Source organism: Perca flavescens, chromosome 8 (genome assembly GCF_004354835.1).
Source record: "Perca flavescens isolate YP-PL-M2 chromosome 8, PFLA_1.0, whole genome shotgun sequence".
Lineage (NCBI taxonomy): Eukaryota > Metazoa > Chordata > Actinopteri > Perciformes > Percidae > Perca > Perca flavescens.
This window is the reverse complement of record NC_041338.1, coordinates 6,383,310-6,407,104: the sequence shown is the minus strand read 5'-3', so window position 1 is coordinate 6,407,104 and position 23,795 is coordinate 6,383,310. Positions and strand designations below refer to the sequence as shown.

The window sequence follows — 23,795 nt, the reverse complement described above, 5'->3', positions numbered from 1 at the left end:
AGTTGTTTCAATGGTTTAAAAGTTGTCTGGTATTTATTACCAGAGGCCTAATTGAAAACGATTAATTATTATATTGTTACTTTCAACTGGATACAGTAACATGTAAAAGAACGTATTAGGACAGTTTGGCTCTGTAACTGAACATGGTTATAAAAAGGGCAGTAAACTTTTTAATATCCTTAAAGCTGAAAGTCAGCACTTTAACCTGCTAATCACTCTGACATTAGAAATACAATGTGAGAGCAAAGAACCAAAATAATGAGAAACCTATCGCTGTTCTATTACTTGACTGCCCTGTATACACGTGCACACACGAGCACCTGTTGTGAGTCGGTCTCTCTTCTGACGCCACTGGGGGACAAATACGGTGATCTCCCTGTGGCCCCGCCTCCAAAAGGTCTCCACAGCCAGTGCTATTCCTCGACAGGAGAAGAACCGATGAAGACCGTGACTGGAGAGATGGGGAGGAAAAGAAGAGGGACACAGTGAGATCAAGGAGCATGTGGAGAAATCAGTGACCTGTTTCAGTTTGCAATGTCTGAACCACTGAGGTCCACGACTGATGAGCAGCGTCTCCAGTGATAGGACTTGGCATGGTAAAAGGTTTATCAGTAAGGAGAAACGAGGCTGCCGGGGTAGGCACTAGGACTGCAACGATACATAGATCTGGATCAATATATCGCTTCAATGATCAGCGAGCCAATATCAGTGATGCAAAGAGAAAATATTGATACACAACTTTAAGATGCGGCTTTTTTTTTTTTTAAAGATTATTTTTTGGGGCTTTTCCGCCTTTAATTTGACAGGACAGCTAGGTGAGAAAGGGGAGATAGAGGGGGAAGATATGCAGGAAATCGTCACAGGTCAGACTCGAACCCTAGACCTCTGCATCGAGGCAGAAACCTCTCAGTATATGTGCGCTGGCCGTACCCACTGAGCCAACCCGGCCACACAAAGATGCACTTTTATTTTGAAATTGCCACTTTATATTTATTCTTTTTATTAAAAAAATAAATAATAAAAAAAAAAAAAGTGTATTTTTCATTTAAATGTCTGGAAGAGCTCAGTAATAAAATTGTCAAATCATATTTTAGTTTTTTGGTGAGTTGATATAAATCTAACTGATTCTGTTACAGGGGTATTAATGATATCGTCTCATATTGATCACAGGCCCCTGAATGAAATTGAATCCAAATCACGTTGTGGCATTCAATGCATAGTCAGCCAAAGTCTGCATATTTATGTGGGGGCCGCATTTTTTCAAATACGCCCCACTTTCGCCGCATAAATTGCTGATTTCCGCGCAAAATATGCGGGGATTATGAAATCATGCAAGCCCCGCATATTTTGCGCGGAAATCAGCAATTTATTTTTTTCGTTGCAAAAAAGTCACATATCTTAGCAGAAAGTTGAAAAATGTTGCGTTTACTTCACACAAGAGCAGCCGGGTTGCCATGAGAACGTTATGAAGTGACGGAATTACGCGACATGAACATCATCGAAAAGCAGGGTGTTGGGGGAATCACTTCTTTTTCTCTTTTACATCAAACCGCAGTTTTTGCAAGTCAATTTCAGCGCATAAAATTGCATAAATATCCTGCATATTCCATCGCATTTTTTAAGAAAACGAGCCGCATAATCAAGGATTTTTGCCTGCAACAATCACAAAAAAAAACATTTTTCTGGAAAGACTGACAAGAAAGAAAAAAAAACATTTGGAAATAAACTACAAAATAAGGCAGTGCTGCAAGCACTGAAATCTAAATTGTGTGTAAAAGTTCAGAATATTTAACATTCTAGCAGGACAGCACTGAACGTCAAACTGGTTTCAATGGTCTCCCTGGCAACAGAAGTAATGACAAACCTGGCAGTTATGTTGGTGGTACTCAATACACACACACACACACACACACACACACACACACACACACACACACACACACACACACACACACACACACACACACACACACACACACACACACACACACACACACACACACACACACACACACACACACACACACACACACACACACACTGTTGGTGGTGAGGTGCAAAGTCTGTACACGCACGTCAGACAGCTGTAATACAACAAATGGGTCGCTAGGACAGAAAACCACAAAACAACACAAACGACAACAAACATGAGAAACTCCCTGAGAGCAGCCCGTCTCACCGAGCAGGAAGCTGGCTGCAAGCCACACTCAAAACACTAGAAGGATTTGTTTTCAGGAGTATTTATTCTGTATTTGATGGTCTCACGTGCGTGTGTGTTAAAGGAAATTCTGCCTCATTACTACGCTTCAAAGCTGATTGATCATCACCTAATACAGTGGCACTCATAAATTAAGGAACCCATGCTAAAGTTGAAGTAGCCCATGCCAATCTCTAGGTATGGTGAAGGGTATGTGATGATGTGGGGCTATTTTAATTCCAAAGGCCAAAGGAACTTTATCAGGATGCATAGTATCCTGGATCCATGAAATAACTGGCCTTTAAAAATAAAAATCTGCCTGCCTCGATGGGAATTTAACATAGGGGTGTACTTACTTCAGCCCCCTGTATTTTAAGGAAGAACATTTATTTAGTTACGATACATTATTCAAAATGTTAAGAAAATTGGTGTCCTTAAAGGTTGGATTTTTTCAAATTTTTTTAATAATGGCATTAAGATCATAAACTTATGATGCCACTGTAAATCAATAGAGCAGACATTCCTGACAACCTTTTTTATGCTGGGGTAATCTGTTCGTAAAAGAGAATATTTTCAGGAAAAAAGTTTGACTCTGTGTCAAATTTGAAATTACAGTTGGGAAGAGTTTTGTAACCATTTACAGCAGAAAAACACGGCTGTCACAATACCCCGTGTTCTTCAACAGTTTCACATTTTGACACAACCCGAAACTGAATGGGTGACTTACGAGACTCGCGATGCCTTATAAATGGAGCTTCTGTTCACTCTTCATTTTTCCTTGTCACGTGCATTTCTGTCTCTACTGGTAACTTCCCTGTGCACTGGGTTACTATGTTGATCATCAATCTGGCCTCACCATGACGCACAGCAACAGTCTGTGTGGCCGCTTGTTACACACAAAATAAATGACTAAAAATATTTAGCAGGTCTCCAGCAAAGTGACGTAGGTCTGGCCATAACATTTTTTTATTTTGTACCCCTGGCACAAACAGTGATACTGATGGTGAAGTGTTATCACTGTGGAAAAAAAAAAAACACTGATCTGTTTCCCACTAACTATCCTAGCACATGTAACTGATTACAAACTTGTTGTCTGTATGTCTGTGTTAGTAAGAAGTTGTGAGTTGGCTCCGGTTTGGGCATCTACTATAAATAGCAGCACATTTGGGATGTATGCAAATTTACTATATAAAAATGTGTATATGGGGGGGAAGGGGGGAGAGAGAGAGAGGGAGAGAGAGAGGGAGAGAGAGATGAATTGGTGATGGCTTGGGAGTGCTGTGTGTATGTGTGAATGTATTTTGTGTTTTTGTATTTACTGTTACTGTTTTAAGGACCCCCTTCGAAAATGAGATGATTCATCTCAAGGGGTTATCTTACTAATAATATACTTCTATAATGCCATGTCACAAACACAAGGGTGAGAGCACACACACACACAGACAACTTTCAGCTTGCGGTCAGAGCTGAAAAAAGAAGGGAAGTTCCCCCGATTGCTGAAAGAGAAGGTGATGAAGGACTCCACAGCAGGAAGAGATTATGCATGCAGTGCAATCACCTAGGTGTAACCTGACAAGTGAAAACATCTTGGAACTCGTGAGGATAAAACAAATAATGAGGACATCTTTTCGTTCATCCTGTATGACAGACGACAGATGTCGAGTCAGAGGTGACCTGTGCTTTTATGTTTAGGCATACTTCTGGAAAGGAGGGAGGAAGGACGAAAAGGGAAGGGGGAGGGAGAATCGGAGTGACACAAGGCGTGGAAGGAAGTGGTTGCAAAAATGAGTTCATCCGGGATGAAGACTGTGACGACACATCATCAGAAAGGGAGGAAGAAGAAAAAAAAAACAAAAAAACAGCTGCACTCTATCCTTCCTTTGTTGCACAATAACTGGATAAAACAGAAACTATAGACACTAATGTTTTACGAGAAAAGGCCTTTCTTCCCCAAAACACCCCCGTAGTGCTCCCCCACTAATAAATCGTGTTGTTACAACTGCTTTCGCTCTGCCGGGTTCACACACACACACACACACACACACACACACACACACACACACACACACACACACAAAGATGATGAGTAACAACACCGTGTGTATGCGTGGGCTACGTTTTGGTGCACCTACACAATAAGAGTTGAAGCTGCGACCCACGCATTGAACACAGGTAGTTCATTTAGATTGAGAGTATGACTGAGAGTGTGTATGTGTGACATTAACTGATAAATGATGGCGATGTTGATGGGAAGGGTGATGGCGGCTTCATGAGTAAAAGGAAAAAAACATGGTGCCTATACCACAGGTGTGGTATTAGAATTATCATCACAGGAGCTACAACGTTTTACCCTTCTACCAGTAAGAGATGCTGCATCAGAGTAGGAAGATATAGTAATGTGCTCCGATATTTACTCATGCACTTTTAGCACCTTGTACCACGTATTTTGTCTTTATAATGTTCAGAGGAACTGAGGGGCGATTCACATAAAAACCTCTCTTTAAAAAATTTAATCATCCCCGACACAACGAGGCCACTGGTAATAGTTCTAGCCTTGTGATTAACCCTCCTGTTGTCCTCGGGGCAAGTCTGACCCCTTTTCAAAAGTTTTCTATATTGGAAATGTGGGTTTCTTTCAACAGAATTGCCCAAAAATAACATGGATGGTTCAACGCAGCGCTCTTCGCAATCAAAATGTTAAAAAAATAAAAATAAACGTCAAAGAATTTTGACATAAAAGTGACAAACGCGTCAAAAACAATGAAAAAAAGCGACTAAAGGCATTGAAAGTCCAGAAGACAGCAGAATAAAACTTTGAAAAAAGTGTCAAACAAGGCACTAACAAAGGCCCAGTGTGTTTAGTTGTTCATTATCAAAATCTGTGATGCCCGTTCACCAACTTGTCCTTTTTCATGAATATTTACCACCACCATCAATTCCAAGTATTCCTTTTGGCTTGAAATTTTACATTTGCGTTTGCATGAACTGGGGTAGACGCTCCATATTATGCGGCAACTTGAAATACGTTAGCCGGTAAGGGACATACAGGACGTACTGCTCCGCCTTTCGCGTTTTCGCGGTCACATGATAAAGTCACTGGTGCTGCTAATGCTGCTAATGGGTATCATAGCTTCCCAGCCCCCTGGCAAGTTTGAAGAAGGAAACATGGAAGACCACGCATAGTCAAAATCCAAATTTCAGGAACAGGAGTCTTCTTCTTTGCCCAGAAAAAGGATATTGAAAAGAGCAAGAGACCGTGTTACACCGTGTTACACCGTAGCTGTAACACGTACTTTACGTGGTGCAAGAGAGTTCATTGCGATATATAATCTCAACACTAGATGAGAGAAATTCCTACACATTGGACCTTTAATAAAAAATAAAATAAAAAAAACGTCAAAAATTTTGAAAAGAGCATTGAAATGTGTGTAAAAATAAAATAAAAAAAGTGTGCCACCCACCTAGGTGGTGCGCTACCCTTGGCATTGCGCACCGTTCGGAATTGTTGCGCTCAAAGTTCAAATAAGGTTTTGAGCTCGTTGCAGCTGACCTTTCAAGGCACAACTCCAGAAGCGATCATGACGTGTACGCGCGCTGCGCATCTCTGCGACCTATCTCGCGGTTTTTAGTCTAAAGTACCAGAAGCGAAACCAATATCCTCTGAGCTGAACTGATATTATGTGCACTGCAGACACTCAAAAAAAATCCCCTGACCAAAACCCACAATGCTGTCAGACTGAAGTGTGATAGGTGCCCAAGCACACAGATGAGAGAGATTTTAACAGATCAAACTCCACGACTCTCGAGTCTCTCAAATCATAGAGACATTATTTGCGTTAGCTGTGAAATAAAAAAAATCAACCTGTAGGCTTGGTTCTTAGTTGTTGAATCTGAAGGACTGCTTTGGTTGAAGCCTTATTTCTGCATATTGGAATCCACAGCACAGGTTCAGATTTTTCTGCCACAGAAAAGTTTATCATTGGTGTCCAACTTCCATGACACGCACATTTAATACATTTGATTAAATCATTTCTTTACATTTCTTAACAATGCAAAGACAGCTTATATCGGGGCGACTTCTAGCTCACCCAGTAGAGTGCGCACCCCATGTAGGGCTGAGTCCTTGGCTGCGGGTTTGAATCCGATCCACGGCCCTTTGCCGTTTCATCCCACCTCTCTCTGTCCCCTTTCCTATCATCAAGCTGTGCTGTCAATAAAGGCCAGGAAAGCAGCAGTTTTCCTTGGATTAGGATGGCACCTAATCTGCTACACTGCTATGCCCTGCTACGTCCTGCTATGCCCTGCAGTGCCCTGCTACGCCATGAACTACAACTACTATTTCTAGTCATAGTTCCATTATCTTTATTGTGACTAATATTGCCACTGTTCATCACACCCCCAACCGGCACCATCAGACACCGCCTACCAAGAGCCTGGGTCTGTCCCAGGTTTCTCCCTAAAAGGAAGTTTTCCTCACCACCCGAGGTTTCTGCCTAAAAGGGAGTTTTTCCTCGCCAACTAAATGCTTGCTCTTGAGGGAATTACTTGAATTGTTGGGTCTTTGTAAATTATAGAGTGTGGTCTCGCCCTACTCCATCTGTAAAGTGTCAAAACTCTTGTTCTGCTTTGATACTATAAATAAAATTGAAGACCGCTTATATTTGTGTATATCTGTGTGTGTGTGTGTGTGTGTGTGTGTGTGTGTGTGTGTGTGTGTGTGTGTGTGTGTGTGTGTGTATATGTGCGTGTGTGTGTGCGTGTTGCAGACTCACGCCATCGCCACGTTGCTGCCATCTATGATGATGTGTCGGAGCTCCTGACGTCCCGGCTCGTTTGGCAGCTTCAGAGTGTAGGGAGTCCTCAGCGACTGATGGAAACGAGCAAAGCCAGTCACCGGGGGCACTGGGGGGTCGTTTGCAGGGGGAGCCCTGGCTCCAACCCCATGAAACCCTGTGTGGCCGATGGTCTGATAGGGAGAGGCCGAGGGCCGGGCGATGGGCTGAGCTGACTGAGGAAGAAAAAAAAAAAAGAAAAAATGGACTTGTAAAAATAAATAGAAAGACAAGGAAGTGATTCATGACATGAATCAGGAAAACACCCATCTCTCCAAGTCCCCGCCATGAGTCCTTTTAAGACCTTTTTCCCAGCTCTGTGATGCAACATGTGTGTTGGGAAGATCTTTGCGATATGGTAAAAAAAAAAAAAAATCTTAATATTTAAAAAAATAAATTCAGAAAATATGAATGAACATGTAGTTTTTTGTAGTGCCCACATGTGAGTATAGTTTAAGTATCAAGGTTGGGCAACCAAATAAAAATATATGGAACAAATCCATATTTATGACAGGTCAGGTTTATTTATGACAAGTCGAGGGAAATCCATTGATTACCATAATACTGGGATACCTTTGAGGCATTTTGTGCTGTCCACTAGCTTTTTTTAAAAGATACAATGAAATATACAGTAAATTTTTGTCTAATTTTGTTTCATTGTTCATCGGTTTCATCCGGAAGTAAAACTTCTTTTAAGTATATAGTCGACAACCAGAAATGATTCAGCAGTAGGAATGAAAGCTGAAACTGACTAACTGTGAAGTAATTATCTGACTGATGCTTTGTTAAATTCCCTGACTTTAGGAAACTACCCCCTTAAAAAGGAGAGTTCCGGTCGATTTCAACACATAGCTCTGTTGTTTGGAAATTTGGAGCGCGGTCAGTAGCGAGAAAAAAACCAAAACAATCTGTGTGTTGTATCCTCCTACTAGCGTTAACACCCATGAGCATGAAACCGGGCAAGTTTTAAACTTGTCATTACAAGTGCCTACCCATGTGAAGTGATTCCTCCCGAGTGAACACAGTGAATCTGACTGCAGTAGATGTGAAAGAAATCCATAAAAGTTGTGCTAATTCAGCTCTGTTGAGACAGTAAGACGAGTGCTTTGGGACCGTCTACAAACTACAACACCGAAAAGAGATACAAAAATATTTTCAAAAATAGGCATATGCTTAAGTGCTGTAGTACAACTAGCAGGAGACAAGTTACAATTGAAGTAAGTTTGGAGACACTATCTTATTTAATCATTAAATTAATAAATATTTTTGTTGTATCTCTTTTCGGTGTTGTAGTTTGTAGACGTTCCCTAAGTCTTGCCGTCTCAACACCGGAACTAAACAGAGCTGAATTAGCGCAACTTTTATGCATTTCTTTCACACATTTATTTTCTTTTTTCTCGCTACGGACCGCGCTCCAAATTTACAAACAACAGAGCTACGTTTTAAAATCGACCGGAATTCTCCTTTAACACCCCTCCATTGTGCAAAAAAACTATATATTATAGATCCCCTCCAGACATATTTTAGGAAATATAAACTGTCACTCTGAATAATATTGCGTTTGATGCGTTCAAAAAAGAAAAGTTAATTATCTTTTTTATAAAATTCTCAAAACTACATCTACTCCCCTCTCATTTAAAAATCCCAAAATCAATGAATTTGCAAATATTTTTTTCATTTTTAAGTTTTTTCACAAGATATCCCCTACTTCTTTCTTCAGCACATTAATGTGAAAACAGTCTTCTAGTGTCAAGCTCAGCACATGTCATCATTACGTACAGTTAATGTCAAACATCCGAGGGAAGAAACAAAAGACAGAACCCATTGCTGAGTGGAGGGGGGGGACTTTAAGGTAATACCTACACTGGGGGTCGAAGCTAAGGACGTGGTGGTGGCGGTCAGCCATTGAGGCGTGCTGCGCAGCGCTGTCACAGTCTCAACCTTCACTGATCCTCCCAGAGTCTGAGTCCCACCCCGCGACAAGTAGTCCCGCTGTCCCCCTCCGCGCGCCAGGTAGTCCGTTCTGGATCCTGACTGGGTGTCCAGGTGTGGCACCGTCATCATCCGGGACGTCCTACTGTCCGCCGTTTTCGTCATGGGGATGACATCTTCGTCATCGTCAATGGTAATAACCTCGTAGCTTCCTGCTCCCCCATGAGCACTGGAGCTCCTCTTGATAGTGATGGCCTGAAATGACATTTGATGTGATTTCTTGATTTATTGGCCCAATGTTAATATAAAAATAAATGCCATTTAAATCTCTCTCGTTAAGCAAGTGTTGATTATGACAACATCACATGTATCCGTGTTGTAAGCCATCAGTGTGAAGTTAGATACATTTGAAGGCAGCTTGATGAGCTGAAATCAGGTGACAGTAGGTGGCGTAATAACAAAAACAACACTGAGTCATAAGATATGAAGCACGCTATTGGAACGGATTTGAGATGAAAAGATAAGAGTTCAGGATAGAAGACAAAATGGGGGCGAAGGCGGTTTTAAAGAAAACTTAAATGTGTCACGGGAGTTAAGATATGAGATGTAAAAGTGATGCGGGGTGATAGATTAAATGTGGATTTCGGTGGTGAGATGAAGTAAAAAGATAGTAAAAGTACGTCATGTTATATTAGCTGCAACGTATCATGCAAAGAAGCAACTTAGTCTACATCTGTATTGCTCTGTGATTTCAAACCTTCAAACTTAAGCCAGGAAGATAAAAAAAAGAAAGAAAAATGGCGATTTGGTCTTTCCCTCATCGCACAGTCCAAGGGGTTAGAAAAGAGATCTTAAATAGGGGGTCCTCAAAGTTAGTACAGAAGGTCCACCAAATTATGTTGAAGAAAAAAAAAGAAAAACATCACCTTTTTTCAAAAACTAATATTATTATGTCTGAAAATATACATATAATGAATCCAACATAAATAGCAAAGATAAATTGGCATATTTGTAAAAAATAAAGACTTACACATTGAAGCTTACTATAGGCAAGTAAGCCACTATTGTAGCCATACAGTTAAGCTTAAGGATTCACTGGGCCTTCCACATGTATGTTTAATGTTAAAACATGATGCATTAATAATAACTATTTATTTGTATCCATTCGGCCCAGTTTCATATGCAATTTAATTGTATACAATATATGCAGTAGGGGGTCCCGACTGTTTCTCTTTCAGCTAAGGGGTCCCTGGCCTAAAAGACATTGAAGACCTCTGGGTTAGAATATATTTGGGTGTTTTATCAAATGAAAAATAGTGTTGAACTGAGAGGGGGGGTGTACCGTACCTGCTGCGTGCTGGTCTCGCTGCCGCTGCACTGCCTCCGGTGGCCCAGGCCGTTGCTACTGCCTCCGTGCTGATTGGGCTTAATGTTCTCTTTGGACCGGGCCGGGTCTACCAGCGCTCGGCTCAGCTCGCGCTCCTTCTCTCGGAATCGAGAGACCACAGACGAGGAGGAGGAGGAGGAGGAGGAGGAGGACGAGGGAGCGTCTGGGGAGCGCACAGAGTTCAATTGTCTTGCTTTCCCCCCTCCTGTTGACCCCTCTTCACAACGCTTGGTTTCCTCAACGATTTTCTCCAGAACGAGGAAGGTATCTTCCGTCTGTCCCGTCTCCTTGACGACACGCTCCACCACTTCCTGCTGGTAACCCATGGTTCTAAAGAAAATCGATTTCAACAATGTTTGATTTGGCAGTTAAGAGAGGTGTGGCAAAGTTAAAGGATAGGTTCCCCCTTTTTTTTTTTTTTTTTTTAAGCTGTCTTAAAACAATACTCACATGCCCACACTATACTGTATGTACAAGCGTTATTGGTGGATGTTAACGTTCCACTTGTACATACTGGTTTTGAAGAGATATCTTCCTAACGCAATTCCAATGTATGGGCGTTTCACCTATAGTTCATTTGCTATGGTCCTAATCAGTTGAGGAGCCATTTCCCCCTTGGTTCAGTTCCGTTTCACAGAGAGAAAAATCCAAGCGTCCCAAAACGCGTCATTACAAACCACGCAAGAACGCTGACTCACACATTGGTCTGGGGCGGGGGAGCGGGGAAAGTAAATACAGGAAGAATGTCCTGTGTTGTGGACTGGTGCATATCTCTTCCATGGTCAAACCAGCTCATTTTATTTAAAATTATCGCGACGTTGTTTCGCGAGCGAAGTTACTACGTCTGCTCTGCTCACCGAGACATCGCTCTGCTCTGCCGGCGTCTTTGTCTCCGACTTCAGCGGCGGCTGGTTTGACCACGGAAATGCGAGTGACGGCGAGCTTGACCGCAGTCTGTTTCTGTACTGTAAGAGAAACGTTGCAAGCTGCTGCGGTTTGATGCTCTGCTGCATCGCAGACTGCAAAGCACGCCCGACTACAGGAGACATTAGCTCAGACTCGCAGACTATACATAAAGTAGTTGGGGCGGTTCGAGGTCGGATCACTTTCTCACCCCAAACGAACCGCTCCAGAGTTCGATTAAAAGCGTACCGACAGGTTTCCATGTTAGCTCAGTTGGTAGAGCAGGCGCACATATATATAGAGGTGTAATACCTCAATGCAGAAGGTCCAGGGTTCGAGTCCAGCCGGAGGCGATTTCTTGCATGTCATTGCCCTCCCTCTCCCCTTTCATATCTATCTGTTCTTTCCATTAAAAGGCTGAAATGCCCCAAAAATTTTCAATAAAAATTAAAGCGTACCGACACCACCTTATGAAGGAGGTCTCGGTACACTTGTTTGGTCCACTTTTGGTGCGCAACCAAGTGCGATTGCTGCATTCACACCTGCCCGAATGAACGCATCAAGGGGGAAAACGAACTCTAGTGCGATTCAACCCAACTAAATGAGGCAGGTGTCAGTTTCATAGTCCTTATTTTGTGCAAAATCCTGCTGTAATTTTCAACCAATGCCAACACGGAGGTTTAAAAAGCCTGCGTTAGACCAACCATCTGAGTGTTTTCCAAAGTTATAGTCTTGTTAGTATTTCACTATCCCACCACTGCTGCTCAGCAAAGAAACACAAGGAAACGTCACACTACAAAAACAACATAGGAAGAGGGCAACTTGATATGAACGCAGTCTCTTAAAGCCTCGTATTAGCTTCAGCTGAACATTAGAATGCGTTTTTGCAAGAGAACTGTGGATTTTGACCCCCCTGTTAAGTCTTTCTATGTACATATGTGGCTTAAAGTGCTCATATTATGCTCATTTTCAGGTTCATAATTGTATTTAGAGGTTGTACCAGAATAGGTTTACGCAGTTTAATTTTCAGAAAACACCATATATTTATTGTACTGCACATTGCTGCAGCTCCTCTTTTCACCCTGTGTTGAGCTCTCTGTTTTAGCTACAGAGTGAGACATCTCACTTCTGTACCATCTTTGTTGGGAGTCCCACATGCGCAGTAAGTACTGCTAGCTAGTCAGTTGCAGAGTATGAGGGTGTACCACGCTAGCAGCTAGGCGAGCATTATAACGTGTGTTACAAAGTGACCACGTTTGTCTCCGAAGTAAAGGCTGGACTACAACAGAGCTGTTTGGAGCAGTTTATGAACAGTGTTTTCTGCTGGAGATGGTAAGTCCCTTTGGGGTGGACATTGGGCTTTTTCACTTTGTAAACCTATAACGTGCACAAAAAAAGATATATAACACAATAAAGGAAAGGGGAAAAGCCAAAAAGCATAATATGAGCACTTTAAACATTCTTTTAATACTGACTTATCCTACACAAGAAAAAAAGATGAACAATAAGTTATCTAAAACCCTGTACAGCCTGATACAAAGAAGAAAATATGAAGTCAAACTCCCCATGTCTACCAACTACATATTTGGTTAGCAAGTAATTCCCCTAATAGCCCTCATGTAGTGATTCATTCCTTTGAAAACATTTTAAAACTATTATGACCTTTACCTGAAGAAATTGACCAAGCAGCGGAGGTTGGTTTCGGGGCTTACCGCCTCCCCGTCATCTGAGAGTTCACTGTCAAACATGATCGCACCGCCTACTGTGTTTGCTTTGCCTGAGGAGGAGGAGAGGGATGACGAGGCAGAAGGGGTTTTGGATCTACAGTTGCTACTGCCCCCCCGGCCTTCTCTGTCCCTCGGTCGTTCCCTCTCTCTCGCTCTCTCCGGCGACTCGTCCCTCCGCTCCAAAGAGTACTGTCTCTTTGTGTCGCGAGTCTCGCTCTCGGACGAGCGCCGCTTGTGCGAGGGGCGCGTGCCGTTGAGCAGGACGGCCTCCGGACCGAAGCCGATCGCTCCGCCTGCTTTACCACCGCCGCCGCCAATCGCTGCTGCCGCCGCGGCCCCTTTCTCCTCGAAGCTGGTGCCCAGGATGCGGTTGGAGAGTTCTGTCACAGGGGTGCTGCTCTGTGAGCGGTCCTGGTCCACCTCTGCCATGCCGAGATGCAGCGTCTGGTTGAGCTGAACCTGGCAGAGGAAACACAACATCACATCAGCGCGGTTAAGAAAGTACAGTAAGTAAGTAAGTAGTTTATTTAAGTCAAACTAAAGTGAAATACAATAAATAAAAGACTACAATACAGTAAAAGGTTCCCTCAAACTCTCGCCATGGTCATGACTAGGGCTGAAACGCAGTTAGATACAGTGTGTCAGGTTTGATCATAAGCTACTCCGTGAGCTTGACGACTTTGACAATATCATCTTCGGTGTCATCTCTGAACTTTCCTAAAGTCAATCTTGAAGATCTGCTGTAGGAGAGCATCAGCTGCCAGTTTATTCGGACCACTTCCTTCTGGGAAATCAGCAAGTGGCTCCAAAATCCGATCCAGCAGCATCAGCTTCTTACGGTCTGATCCAGATGTAATTTTCCAACCTTTCCACCTCCAGACATTGTCTGTTGGGATGCATTTGTTGCCGTCTGTTGTGAGAGTTGCAGTGCACATAGACGGCACGTTTGAATGTCTGTCTTAAAATGACCTGCAACCCCCACCCTATTTCCTGACACAACACACGTGGCCACATTTTTACGTGCAGCAATGGTCCAGACAGGAATAGAACACTTCACCTTTTAAAACCTAAAAGCTCAAAGGCTAGTGTGAAACCATACACGGTATTAGGGCTGCACGATATGAGGAAAATATCTAATTGCGATCATTTTGACTGATATCGCGATTGCAAAATGATTCACGATATTGGAGGGAATGAGGGGAATCATTATTCTCAGTATCATTGAAAATTATTAACAATGAAAGAAATTAAAATGATTATAGTGTGATTTTTGCAAGGATCTGTACCAAACAAAGATGTTTTCTGTAGTCTGTAGGATAGGCTTCGTAGGCCGGGACGTCTCTGCAGCACCACAATACTTCATTCAGAATGGTTTGACACATACATTATTTTGACATTAACAAATAATGCAAAGGAACTCTAGGGAATCCAAGTTTCAGCTCCACAAAGTGGTTATGCTGTAGTAATGATTTACATTAAAAAGGATATACACTGACCAGGTAGGATGTGTTTGTGGTAGTGGGGCTATGAGCCAGTCCCAGTAACTCTTCCTTCAGGGCACTGGGCAGCAAAAGAAGCTCCATAGTGTACTTATCATCCCTTTCCTCCACAAAGGACTTGAAAGCTCGTTTCACTGCCGGCTCTCTGTCGCTCGGTAGACTTTGCTTTTCCTGGATACATCAACCCAAACACACACACAGATTTTCAATGGGATTAAGACGATTGCTGTAAAGCCTTCTCCAACTACAAGATTTACTGACAAAATACATATTACAGATGTAGAAAAAAGTGAAGGTGGCGGAACAGTCCTCCACTAAAGCTATCAGGTTGGTTTGTTTGTTTATTTAGAATCCTTATTAGCTCCTGCGTTGCAGGTGCTATTCTTCCTGAGGTCCTTACAACTCACTTGAAAATCTGGCTATGCAATAATCATCCATCTACGAGACTAACCTTATGTATAGTATAATAATGTGTGTGATCACATATCATATATTACATATCGTCTTTCTCCTCCCTTCCACTCTCTTTGTTTGTTTGTTTCTTTCTCAACACTCGCACTGTTGTGTGATGGACAATCATTTTAATATAAAACTGGACATGTGTTGCTGCTTTTTCTCTAATGCACTTTAAGTATATGTATTATGGTATGTGGCATTGTGTGTATTTATTATATATTTTTCTACTTGTCAGAACTACTCATCGTGCTTTTAAATGGCCCCCAGGGGACAAATAAAGTTATTTGAACTGAATTGAATGGGTAACCCTACCTGGAATAGTGCTACAAATTGCTGAACTCTGCTCTGGGCCATCACTACGGGTTCGGCCCGGCCCAACAACCGCAGGCGGCCCGGCTCAGGCACCACAACTTCAGCACTTGTGTCCCGTATGAGCCTGTCCAGGAAGAGGCCCCGGGCACCAGCAAAGATACAGTGCATGTCCACTGGGTACCGCTCTTCTTTCTGCAGCTCTGGGTCACAGAGTCCTCGGACATATTCCTGCAAGGAATATGACAAGGCAAAGAAAAAAACTGTTATGGGACTATAATTACTATGTAGGACGGTGCTTTTGCAGCTTGACAAAAAGAAAAAAAGCACACATTATCTAATAAAAACAATCTGGTAAAAACTACACATAGCCAAACAGGGATCTACGGTACAAAAATATTAGTGACATGCTGCTTAAAGTGTATCTGTAATTTCGGCAAATTTCAGAATGACGCACAACAAGCTAAATTAAATATATACATTTCGTTTAAGCGGGCTAGTCCCAAAATTGCTTGTATGTGCTCCCTTTTACCACTGTGGAAAACAGTAACACTGATCTATTTCCCACTAACTGTCCTAGTACATGTAACTGATTAGTTAAGTTGTCTGTATCACACACACTCACACACTCACTCACTCACTCACTCACACACTCACACACTCACACACTCACACACTCACACACTCACACACTCACACACTCACACACTCACACACTCACACTCAAACACACCTCTTGCTGTAGAGCTAACACGTGCTGAAACTAAACACTTGTCACTGATTCAGGGAATCTCCTGGCTATGGGAAATGTTCGGATGAATCAGCTGCAGGTGGGTGCAGTAACTTCCTCATAGATACTGTGTCACATTTCTTTAGTGTTAATGTGTACAAAAATTACTGAGAATGTAAAATGACTCAACAGTGACGCAGTGGGACAGAAAGAAAGAAAGGACGTTAGACTTGACAGAGTATTGAAATATTTGGGTGTGGCTTTGAAAATCAAACAACCCATACAATTCGTTGGTAGGCATGGCCCTCTGCAATCACCAAATGGACTGAGATAGTGTAGCTGCTGGTACTATAACTAGAAATACAATTAAAATAGAAATCTGGTTTTTAGTTAGGTTTACATTTAGTAAATCTACTTAGTTTTCTGACTTTTAAGCATACAGTATGATTGTGTATGCAATGGTTAAATAACCTTTAAGCATACCAAACAACGGTCACCATTTATTCCAAATGATATTAAACAGAAGCACACATAGACAGGCAGTCACATCTGCCCATTACACATGAAGTGCTAGAGCAATAAAAAAACAAAAAACAAAAAAACAACTGCATTCTGGGTTGATATTTGTCTTTTGGCAGATCAAACAGGAGGTAAGTCGCTCTAACAATCACATTCTGGTCAGAAACTTTATGGCTATAGAGGGGAACGGAGTGGCTGTATTTTTAGCTTTATTTGGAGTTATGCAAGACTAGCATTGCTATCTCCACAGCGCTGGAGTATGGTTTGGCTACACCGCCTATCTATTCTGGGATAGGGTAAAAAAAAACAATCTGGCTTGTTTGTATTTATTTAAAAAGGAACACGCCGACTTATTTAATTTAGCTTATTCTCCATAACCCCCAGAGTTAGATAAGTCGATACATACCCTTCTCATCTCCGTGCGTGCTGTAAGGCTGTCCAACGGCTCCAGCGGCATTAGGCCAGCACAGAACATGCAGGTGACTGGTTCCAGCAATCCTACTGCTCCCAATAAGTGACAAAATAACGCCAACATGTTCCTATTTACATGTTGTGATTTGTAGAGTCACAGCGTGTACAAAAAACAACGTAACGTGAGACACAGCCACCTTCTATCCCTAAACAAACTATATTCTTAGGCGGAAGAATATAGTACTTTGGCGGAGTGATATGCTCGCAGCAAGCCTGTCTGAGAATATAGTTCCCGGTTTGTTTACTGTTAGAAGATGGCTGTGTCTCATGTTACGTTGTTTTTTGTACACGCTGTGACTCTATAAATCACAACATGGAAATAGGAACATGTTGGCGTTATTTTGTCACTTTTGTCACAATTTGGAGCAGTAGGATTACTGGAACCATTCACCTCCAGGATCTGTGCTAGGCTAAGCTAATGCTGGAACCGTCAGACAGCGTTACAGCACGCACGGAGATGAGAAGGGTATGTATCGACTTGTCTAACTCTGGGGGTTACGGTGAATAAGCTAAATTCCCAATAAGACGGCGTGTTCCTTTAAACCAATCACAAACGCCCTGGGCAGCGCTTAGCCCCCGATGACAGAGATAGCGAGAGGGGAGGGAGATGCGTCAGATGTCAGGCTTTATCCCGGCATCGCACATCCTTTGAGCCAGACTAGAGTTAGGTTTTAAAAGGGATGTGACTGACTGGACAGAAAACTAATCTGAAAACATACTTTTCCTTTCAGTAGTGTCATATTTACCACAGGGGCCTCTGAGTCTGAGACCTAAAAGCTACTTTCATCAATATCCGTCAATTTAGTCAAATCCAAAATTCACTACAAAGCAAAATATGGCATTCAAATATAAGAAGCAAATACTTGGCTGCCAGACATCGAATTTTTTTTTCTCAATTTAACTAAATACAGTCAGTCAAAAACAGGCAGAAGCAGCTTCAAAACTGTGGCGGATTGTTGAAAGAGAAAGTAACCATGAAAATAACTTGTGGTTAAAAGTTAAATGAAAACTTGTGAAACTACATTACAAGAAAGGTTGTTATGGGAATAACGGCAGTGATTTCCCAACCTAGAGGAAGCGCCAACATAGTATGGTTATGCAGGGAGCCATTTATGACTCCTTTGTCATCCTTATCATGAGCTGAACAGCGTGATATTAAAATTACTGTTTCCACATCACACTTTCGGGTTGACTGGCAGAGCTTGGAACAGCTGGTTATAGGGGGAACAACTTACACAAAGAGAGACTCATGAGTCTCTCTTTAGTGTGTAAGTTGCATCTTGTGTCATGACACAAGATGCAGAAGTGTGACAGATGCTGTTGTATGGGAAATCACACCGGAATAAATAAATTCTACAGATGCTAACAGCTATTTTGCATACGTGTAGTGTAAAATGTCTAAATGCATCACAGAACCAGGTGCCTTTTAAATTGATCGCTTGTGTTTTGAGTGGATTTTTGTGTCAGATGATGTGATTTAGTCACACTGAGCATGATTTTATTAGCAGTGCTGCCACATTGTCCTATAAGTTTAATGTCAAATGTGATGGTTCTGAACCAAAGTAGACAAGGAAGCCCCAAAGAAACCTTTGAAGCGACTTGAGATGGCTCTCGGGAAAATTAACGAATGCAATGCAATCTATTTCATGATGATTTGATTATTCCTTTAAAAAAAAAAAGACGAAATTAAAGGGGTGATAGAACGCAAAACCGATTTTACCCTGTCATAGTTGAATAACAACAGTTGGGTGGTTAAATAGGACATACATAGAAGCTCAAAATCCCATTGACACCCCTTTACTATGAAAATCTCATATTTTTAAACTGCCGCTGAAAACTGGGGAATCTCAACAAAGCTGGAAGTTGACGTCAACCTCCCAAGACCTGTAACTTTGTCACGCCCATGGGTGTATTAAGAGAACGGTCACGCCCCAACATTTACATAGGCTACACAACTGACCTGAGATCAGGTAGTCTTCTGAATCTAGGTCACTCAGATCTCTGCTATTCCATTACAAAATTCACTTCTGAAACTTTTTTTATGTGAGAAATCAACTATGTAAAGCTCAAATATGGGCTGCTTTACGAAAATGGATGGCTAATTGCAAATTTTGTCCGCCTGTGTGTCGGAGTTCAGCGCCGGTGCTGCCTTCGTTGTTGCCTCGCCGCCTGGCCTGCCTTCCTTAACAGACACCGGCCTGCTGTGAGCTTGATTGAGCTCTGTTAGGCTGGCAGCCCACAGCACTCCATACCCGCGCAAAGTCACCGTTTTTGGGCTAATGGACTACCAAACCCCGCTGCTCTGACAGAGCTCCAGGGCCTGTAACTCCCCTCTTCCTGCTAGCTAAATGCCCGGTGTATGTGAGTGAGAGCGTGGTCAGCGAGCTTGTTACACCAGCATTCTCTTACCACAGGTTTCAGTTAATTTTATAATGTGTGTAATTATAATGTGTTGAGTTACTTAAACAAACGATTGGGGAAAAAAACGCTGCTTGTCCGCGAGTCTCATTGATAGAGCCTGTGGCTGGATGTAGCTCTATCAATGAGAGCTAGCTAGCCTCCTCTTAGAATTCCTCTGAAATTCACAAATATGCATTAACTTGAAATCGGACACCGTTGTTAGCTTTATAAGACATTTAGTTAGATGTTGTATACGTGGCGTGACTAAATTCAAACTGTAAATATACTTGAATTACGCCGAAAATGAAACTATCCGTGGCCTGTAGCTACATATAGCTAGAATTGAAGGGACAGCCGCAGCTAACGAAACACCTAGCTAGTCATCACAAATATTCATTAACTTGAAATCGGACACCGTTGTTAGCTTTATAAAACATTTAGTTAGATGTTGTATACGTGGCGTGATGAAATTCAAACTGTAAATATACTCGAATTACGCAGAAAATGAAGCTAACTATCCGTGATTTGTAGCTACACATAGCTAGCTAGGATTGAAGGGACAGTCGCAGCTAACGAAACACCTAGCTAGTCTTCACAAATATTCATTAATTTGAAATCGGACAAGGTTGTTAGCTTTATAAGACATTTAGGTAGATGTTGTATAAGTGGCGTGACATGTGGTAAGAGATTGCTGGTGTAACAAGCTCGCTGACCGCGCTCTCACACACGGGCCATTTAGCTAGCAGTAAGAGGGGAGTTGCAGGTCCTGGAGCTCTGTCAGGGCAGCAGCATTTGGTTGTCCATTAGCCCAAAAGACGGTGACTTATGGTATGGAGTGCTGTGGGCTGCCAGTCGTGACGGAGCTCCAAGTACCTCATAGCAGGCCGGGGTCTGTGAAGGAAGGCAGGCTGGGTGGCAATGCAGCAACACAGGCAGCACCGGCGCTGATATCCGACACACAGTCTTACCAAATTTGCAATTGGCCATCAATTTTCGTACAACGGCCCATATTGGAGCTTTATATAGTTGATTTCTCGCTTAAAAAAGTCTCAGAAGTGAATTTAATAATGAAATAGCCCGACAAATAATGTATAACTTTGCAGTGTCTGAAATATGAGACCTGCTGTCGAGTCTCCCATGTGTTTCTATGTAGTTTGCTCAAACCAATCAGCGCGCAGCTCATATTCATGAGCATACCATATTTGGAAAAAAGGCTCTTGTTCCAAATAGAGCCATATTCACAGGGTAGTTAAGGGCCCAATAAAATAGCATTCGGGCAATTTTCAGCCCAACCAATGTTACATACCCCATTAGGAGACCTTAAGGAACATTGTAAATTACCCTATATAATCATTCTATCACCCCTTTAGGTGTATGATGCACAAATGAAGACATAAAGCAATATTGCATAGCCTACATGACAGATAACTATTGTAAACACCAGTTCATGTATCTTTTTTTTTAAGATAATTTTTTATGGCATTTTCGGCCTTGACAAGACATGAAAGGGGGGAAAGAGAGGACGGAATGACATGCAGCAATGGGCCGCAGGTCGGAGTTGAACCCGGCCCGCTGCGTCGAGGAGTAAACCTCTATATATGGGCGCCCGCTCTACCAACTGAGCTATCCAGACGCCCGTTCATATGTATCTTAATGTCAGATACAATTCTACTGTAGGCTACTTCAGCAACCACAAGCTTCCCATAATTTTTTTTTTTGAAGTAAGGGTTGTGTAACTAATACTTGCACAATACATCGTCCTTGATATGTTTCATATCTATGATAGAGAGAAACCTAACCCAAAAAAATTAAAATACAGCAATATATTGTGATTTGTTGATACATTATGTTTCCTACTCAGACTAAATGTAATGAGATACCACTCTTATTTTGATTGTACTGTATTGCGATTTAGCCTCCAATTTGTTAATACATTTTTTTACAGTTTTGTTTCAAATAATTGTATAAACTATAAAATACAAACTGCACAGAGTCTGAGCTTTTTTAACACAAATAACCGCAACATGTAAATATGCCTAGATATTTAAATGTGCAGTACAACCACATGAACTAACAATAATCTGGAAATTTAAATGATCTGTCTATGTCTATAGGTGATATATGTGTGTGAGTGTGTTCATGATCATTTGGGGACTTCTTTGTTAACTGTTAGCCAGTGACAACTCTCAGGCCGACAACACAATGAGAGAATCAAATGTCATGACATTTTTTGACTATACCACAATGTCAATAGTGTGGTGATATATTGGGAACGTTATGACTGCTGTTGTTTTCATAGGACATCTGATCTAAATTATGGTGGGTGATATTATGTCTCTGAAAACGCCGTTTGTAGTGCGGATGTGGTGGCTAAGAAGAAAGGGCTATTCATTGTTTAACTGTATATCTAGGCCACAACAACTTCGGCAAAGTTAACTTTGCGTCACAGACTTTATAGACCAGGAACACAAAAATAAATATGAAATATGTATGTGAAATATGTAGGCCATATCTAAGTCAATACGATTACTTCTCCTAGCTACGTTATAAAAGTAAAGTAATAGTATGCTGCGGAGACGTGTGATACAGTAAAACAGCAGAGACAGGTGCCTGATACACCTGTTCATCAGCCACAAACAGGCAGACAAGGAGCGATAGAGCCAATCTTATCTTTTATCTTTGATAAAAACAACTCCGTCACTCTTGACTGTTGGTGTATCGATAGCAAATGCAAGTGAAACAGCACAGGACCTCACCTTTGCCTTTGACACGTCGTCTCGGTTTCCCCTGAGCTGCAGCCATATCTGCCGTGATGTTTTGCTACCGTGCGGCTGTCCCGTGTGGTCCAACAGACCGATAATGGTGAACGTGACTTTAAAAACCTGCTCCACTCGAGGCTTGGCACATTTCAGGTCATCTTCTTTATCCTCTAGCACTGTAAACTCGTCCACGGTAGGGGTCTCTGGCTGCTGCTTCCCGGCTGACGCAGGGAGCCTATTGGTCGGCTGCTCCGGGCACGCTAGCTCGGTGACTCGTCTCATTCCGAGGAGGGGCCGCGTTGTTGACATTCCGCTTCTCGGTCCTACCGTCGCTCCAGACAACAACGTCTCAATATTCAAACCTTTCGGCACTGTTAGGCTCCTTTGGCGTTTTCATGGTCTCTTTTGGTGTTTACTCCAGAGCAACGAGGCGACGTTTACAGTGTCAAACGACATGAACACAGAGGTAGAGCTAGCTTAATAACTCGGAAGCCCCGAGTGACGTATCCGGAAAGTCCCAGTGATTACGTCATCAAAACACGACAGTTAAGCGTGCTTATAGCTTATTATGGCATGGATGTTGTTAAGTAAGGCTTATTTTGTTTTGAAGACAATGAGATGGACAAAGATGTTGTCTATTTTGTTCAATTAATCTTGTTATTGGGGAAATTCCACATTCACAAGAAGAAATGGGCGGACTCCAAACCAAACTTTGAACACTTTTTTCAAGAACTGCACCAATACACTATAAGAGACATTAAGAATAAGACTGGAATTGTGTTTGATTTTCTCATGTACCGATGATACATTTGACTTAATGTAACTATTTTTTATTTATTTATTTGTTTACCTTTTTATTTATTTTCTACATATATTTTTTTCTGTATATGCACCTCTGGTATTGACTTTTTGTATATTGGCGTTGTACCTATGTTCTTTACTAATAATTAAAAAAACTAAAACTGCAAAAAAATAAGAGAGGCTTATGGCTTATCTGCGGCATTGGAAGAATTTCTCAGCAGTGGCGGTGTGCACCTAAAAGTTGTTTGCAATCTGCCATTAAACAAGAGAAGAAGAAGTAGTACTCGAGCAGTTGGACCTCATTGTAAAGGAGAGAAGAGAAGTAGATATCCACAGCATTGTTTTTATTATTTATTTACTACTGCTACACACGAAATTCCGTTGTGTTCATACAATGACAATAAAGTATCTTGATTGTTGAATAATTGGGGAGAGTGGAACTGAGAGAAAGAATTTAAAGAGGGTGTAACAAAGGAATGGTGGGTGAGGGTGGGAAAAAGAAGTCAGGGGTAGACACTACTTTGTTATACAATCTGAAGTTAGGAACATATGTTTCTGTAGCCTACATCTCTTTCCCATAAGGACTCAGTTCAATTGTGTAGATTGAGGTTGGGGCACTGTGGGTTAAATTACTCTTATTCTGTACAGAACAAATGTGTGGCTGATGGTTACGTTTAGAAGTCCAACGTGACATCATGACTTCGCGTAAACATACACGCCACTTTCTAAAGCCAAGTGGCGTTTTATCTGTACGCATTTTGAGCTATCCACGTATATGTCTACGCTGCGTGTATGTCTACCGTATACAGCACTTTGCATTTTGAGCTATCCGCGTGTATGTCTACGCCGTATTGAGAATGAGGACATACGTCA

The 23,795-nt window shown here is 41.9% G+C and overlaps 1 protein-coding gene across 1 annotated transcript in view; it reads right to left on the bottom strand.

The window, feature by feature from the left end:
* The window catches only part of n4bp1 (nedd4 binding protein 1), a 28,895-nt gene extending 6,257 nt beyond the window's left edge, over window positions 1-22,638 (bottom strand). The window contains exons 1-8 of the mRNA XM_028585453.1: window positions 22,119-22,638; window positions 15,246-15,473; window positions 14,475-14,648; window positions 12,920-13,437; window positions 10,309-10,678; window positions 8,893-9,216; window positions 6,970-7,205; window positions 321-451 (exon numbers count right to left, since the gene is read on the bottom strand). Coding sequence (XP_028441254.1) covers window positions 321-451; window positions 6,970-7,205; window positions 8,893-9,216; window positions 10,309-10,678; window positions 12,920-13,437; window positions 14,475-14,648; window positions 15,246-15,473; window positions 22,119-22,430 — 2,293 coding nt within the window. The 5' untranslated portion in view covers window positions 22,431-22,638. The remainder of the gene's footprint in view (window positions 1-320; window positions 452-6,969; window positions 7,206-8,892; window positions 9,217-10,308; window positions 10,679-12,919; window positions 13,438-14,474; window positions 14,649-15,245; window positions 15,474-22,118) is intronic.
* Between the last annotated feature and the right edge of the window lie 1,157 nt (window positions 22,639-23,795).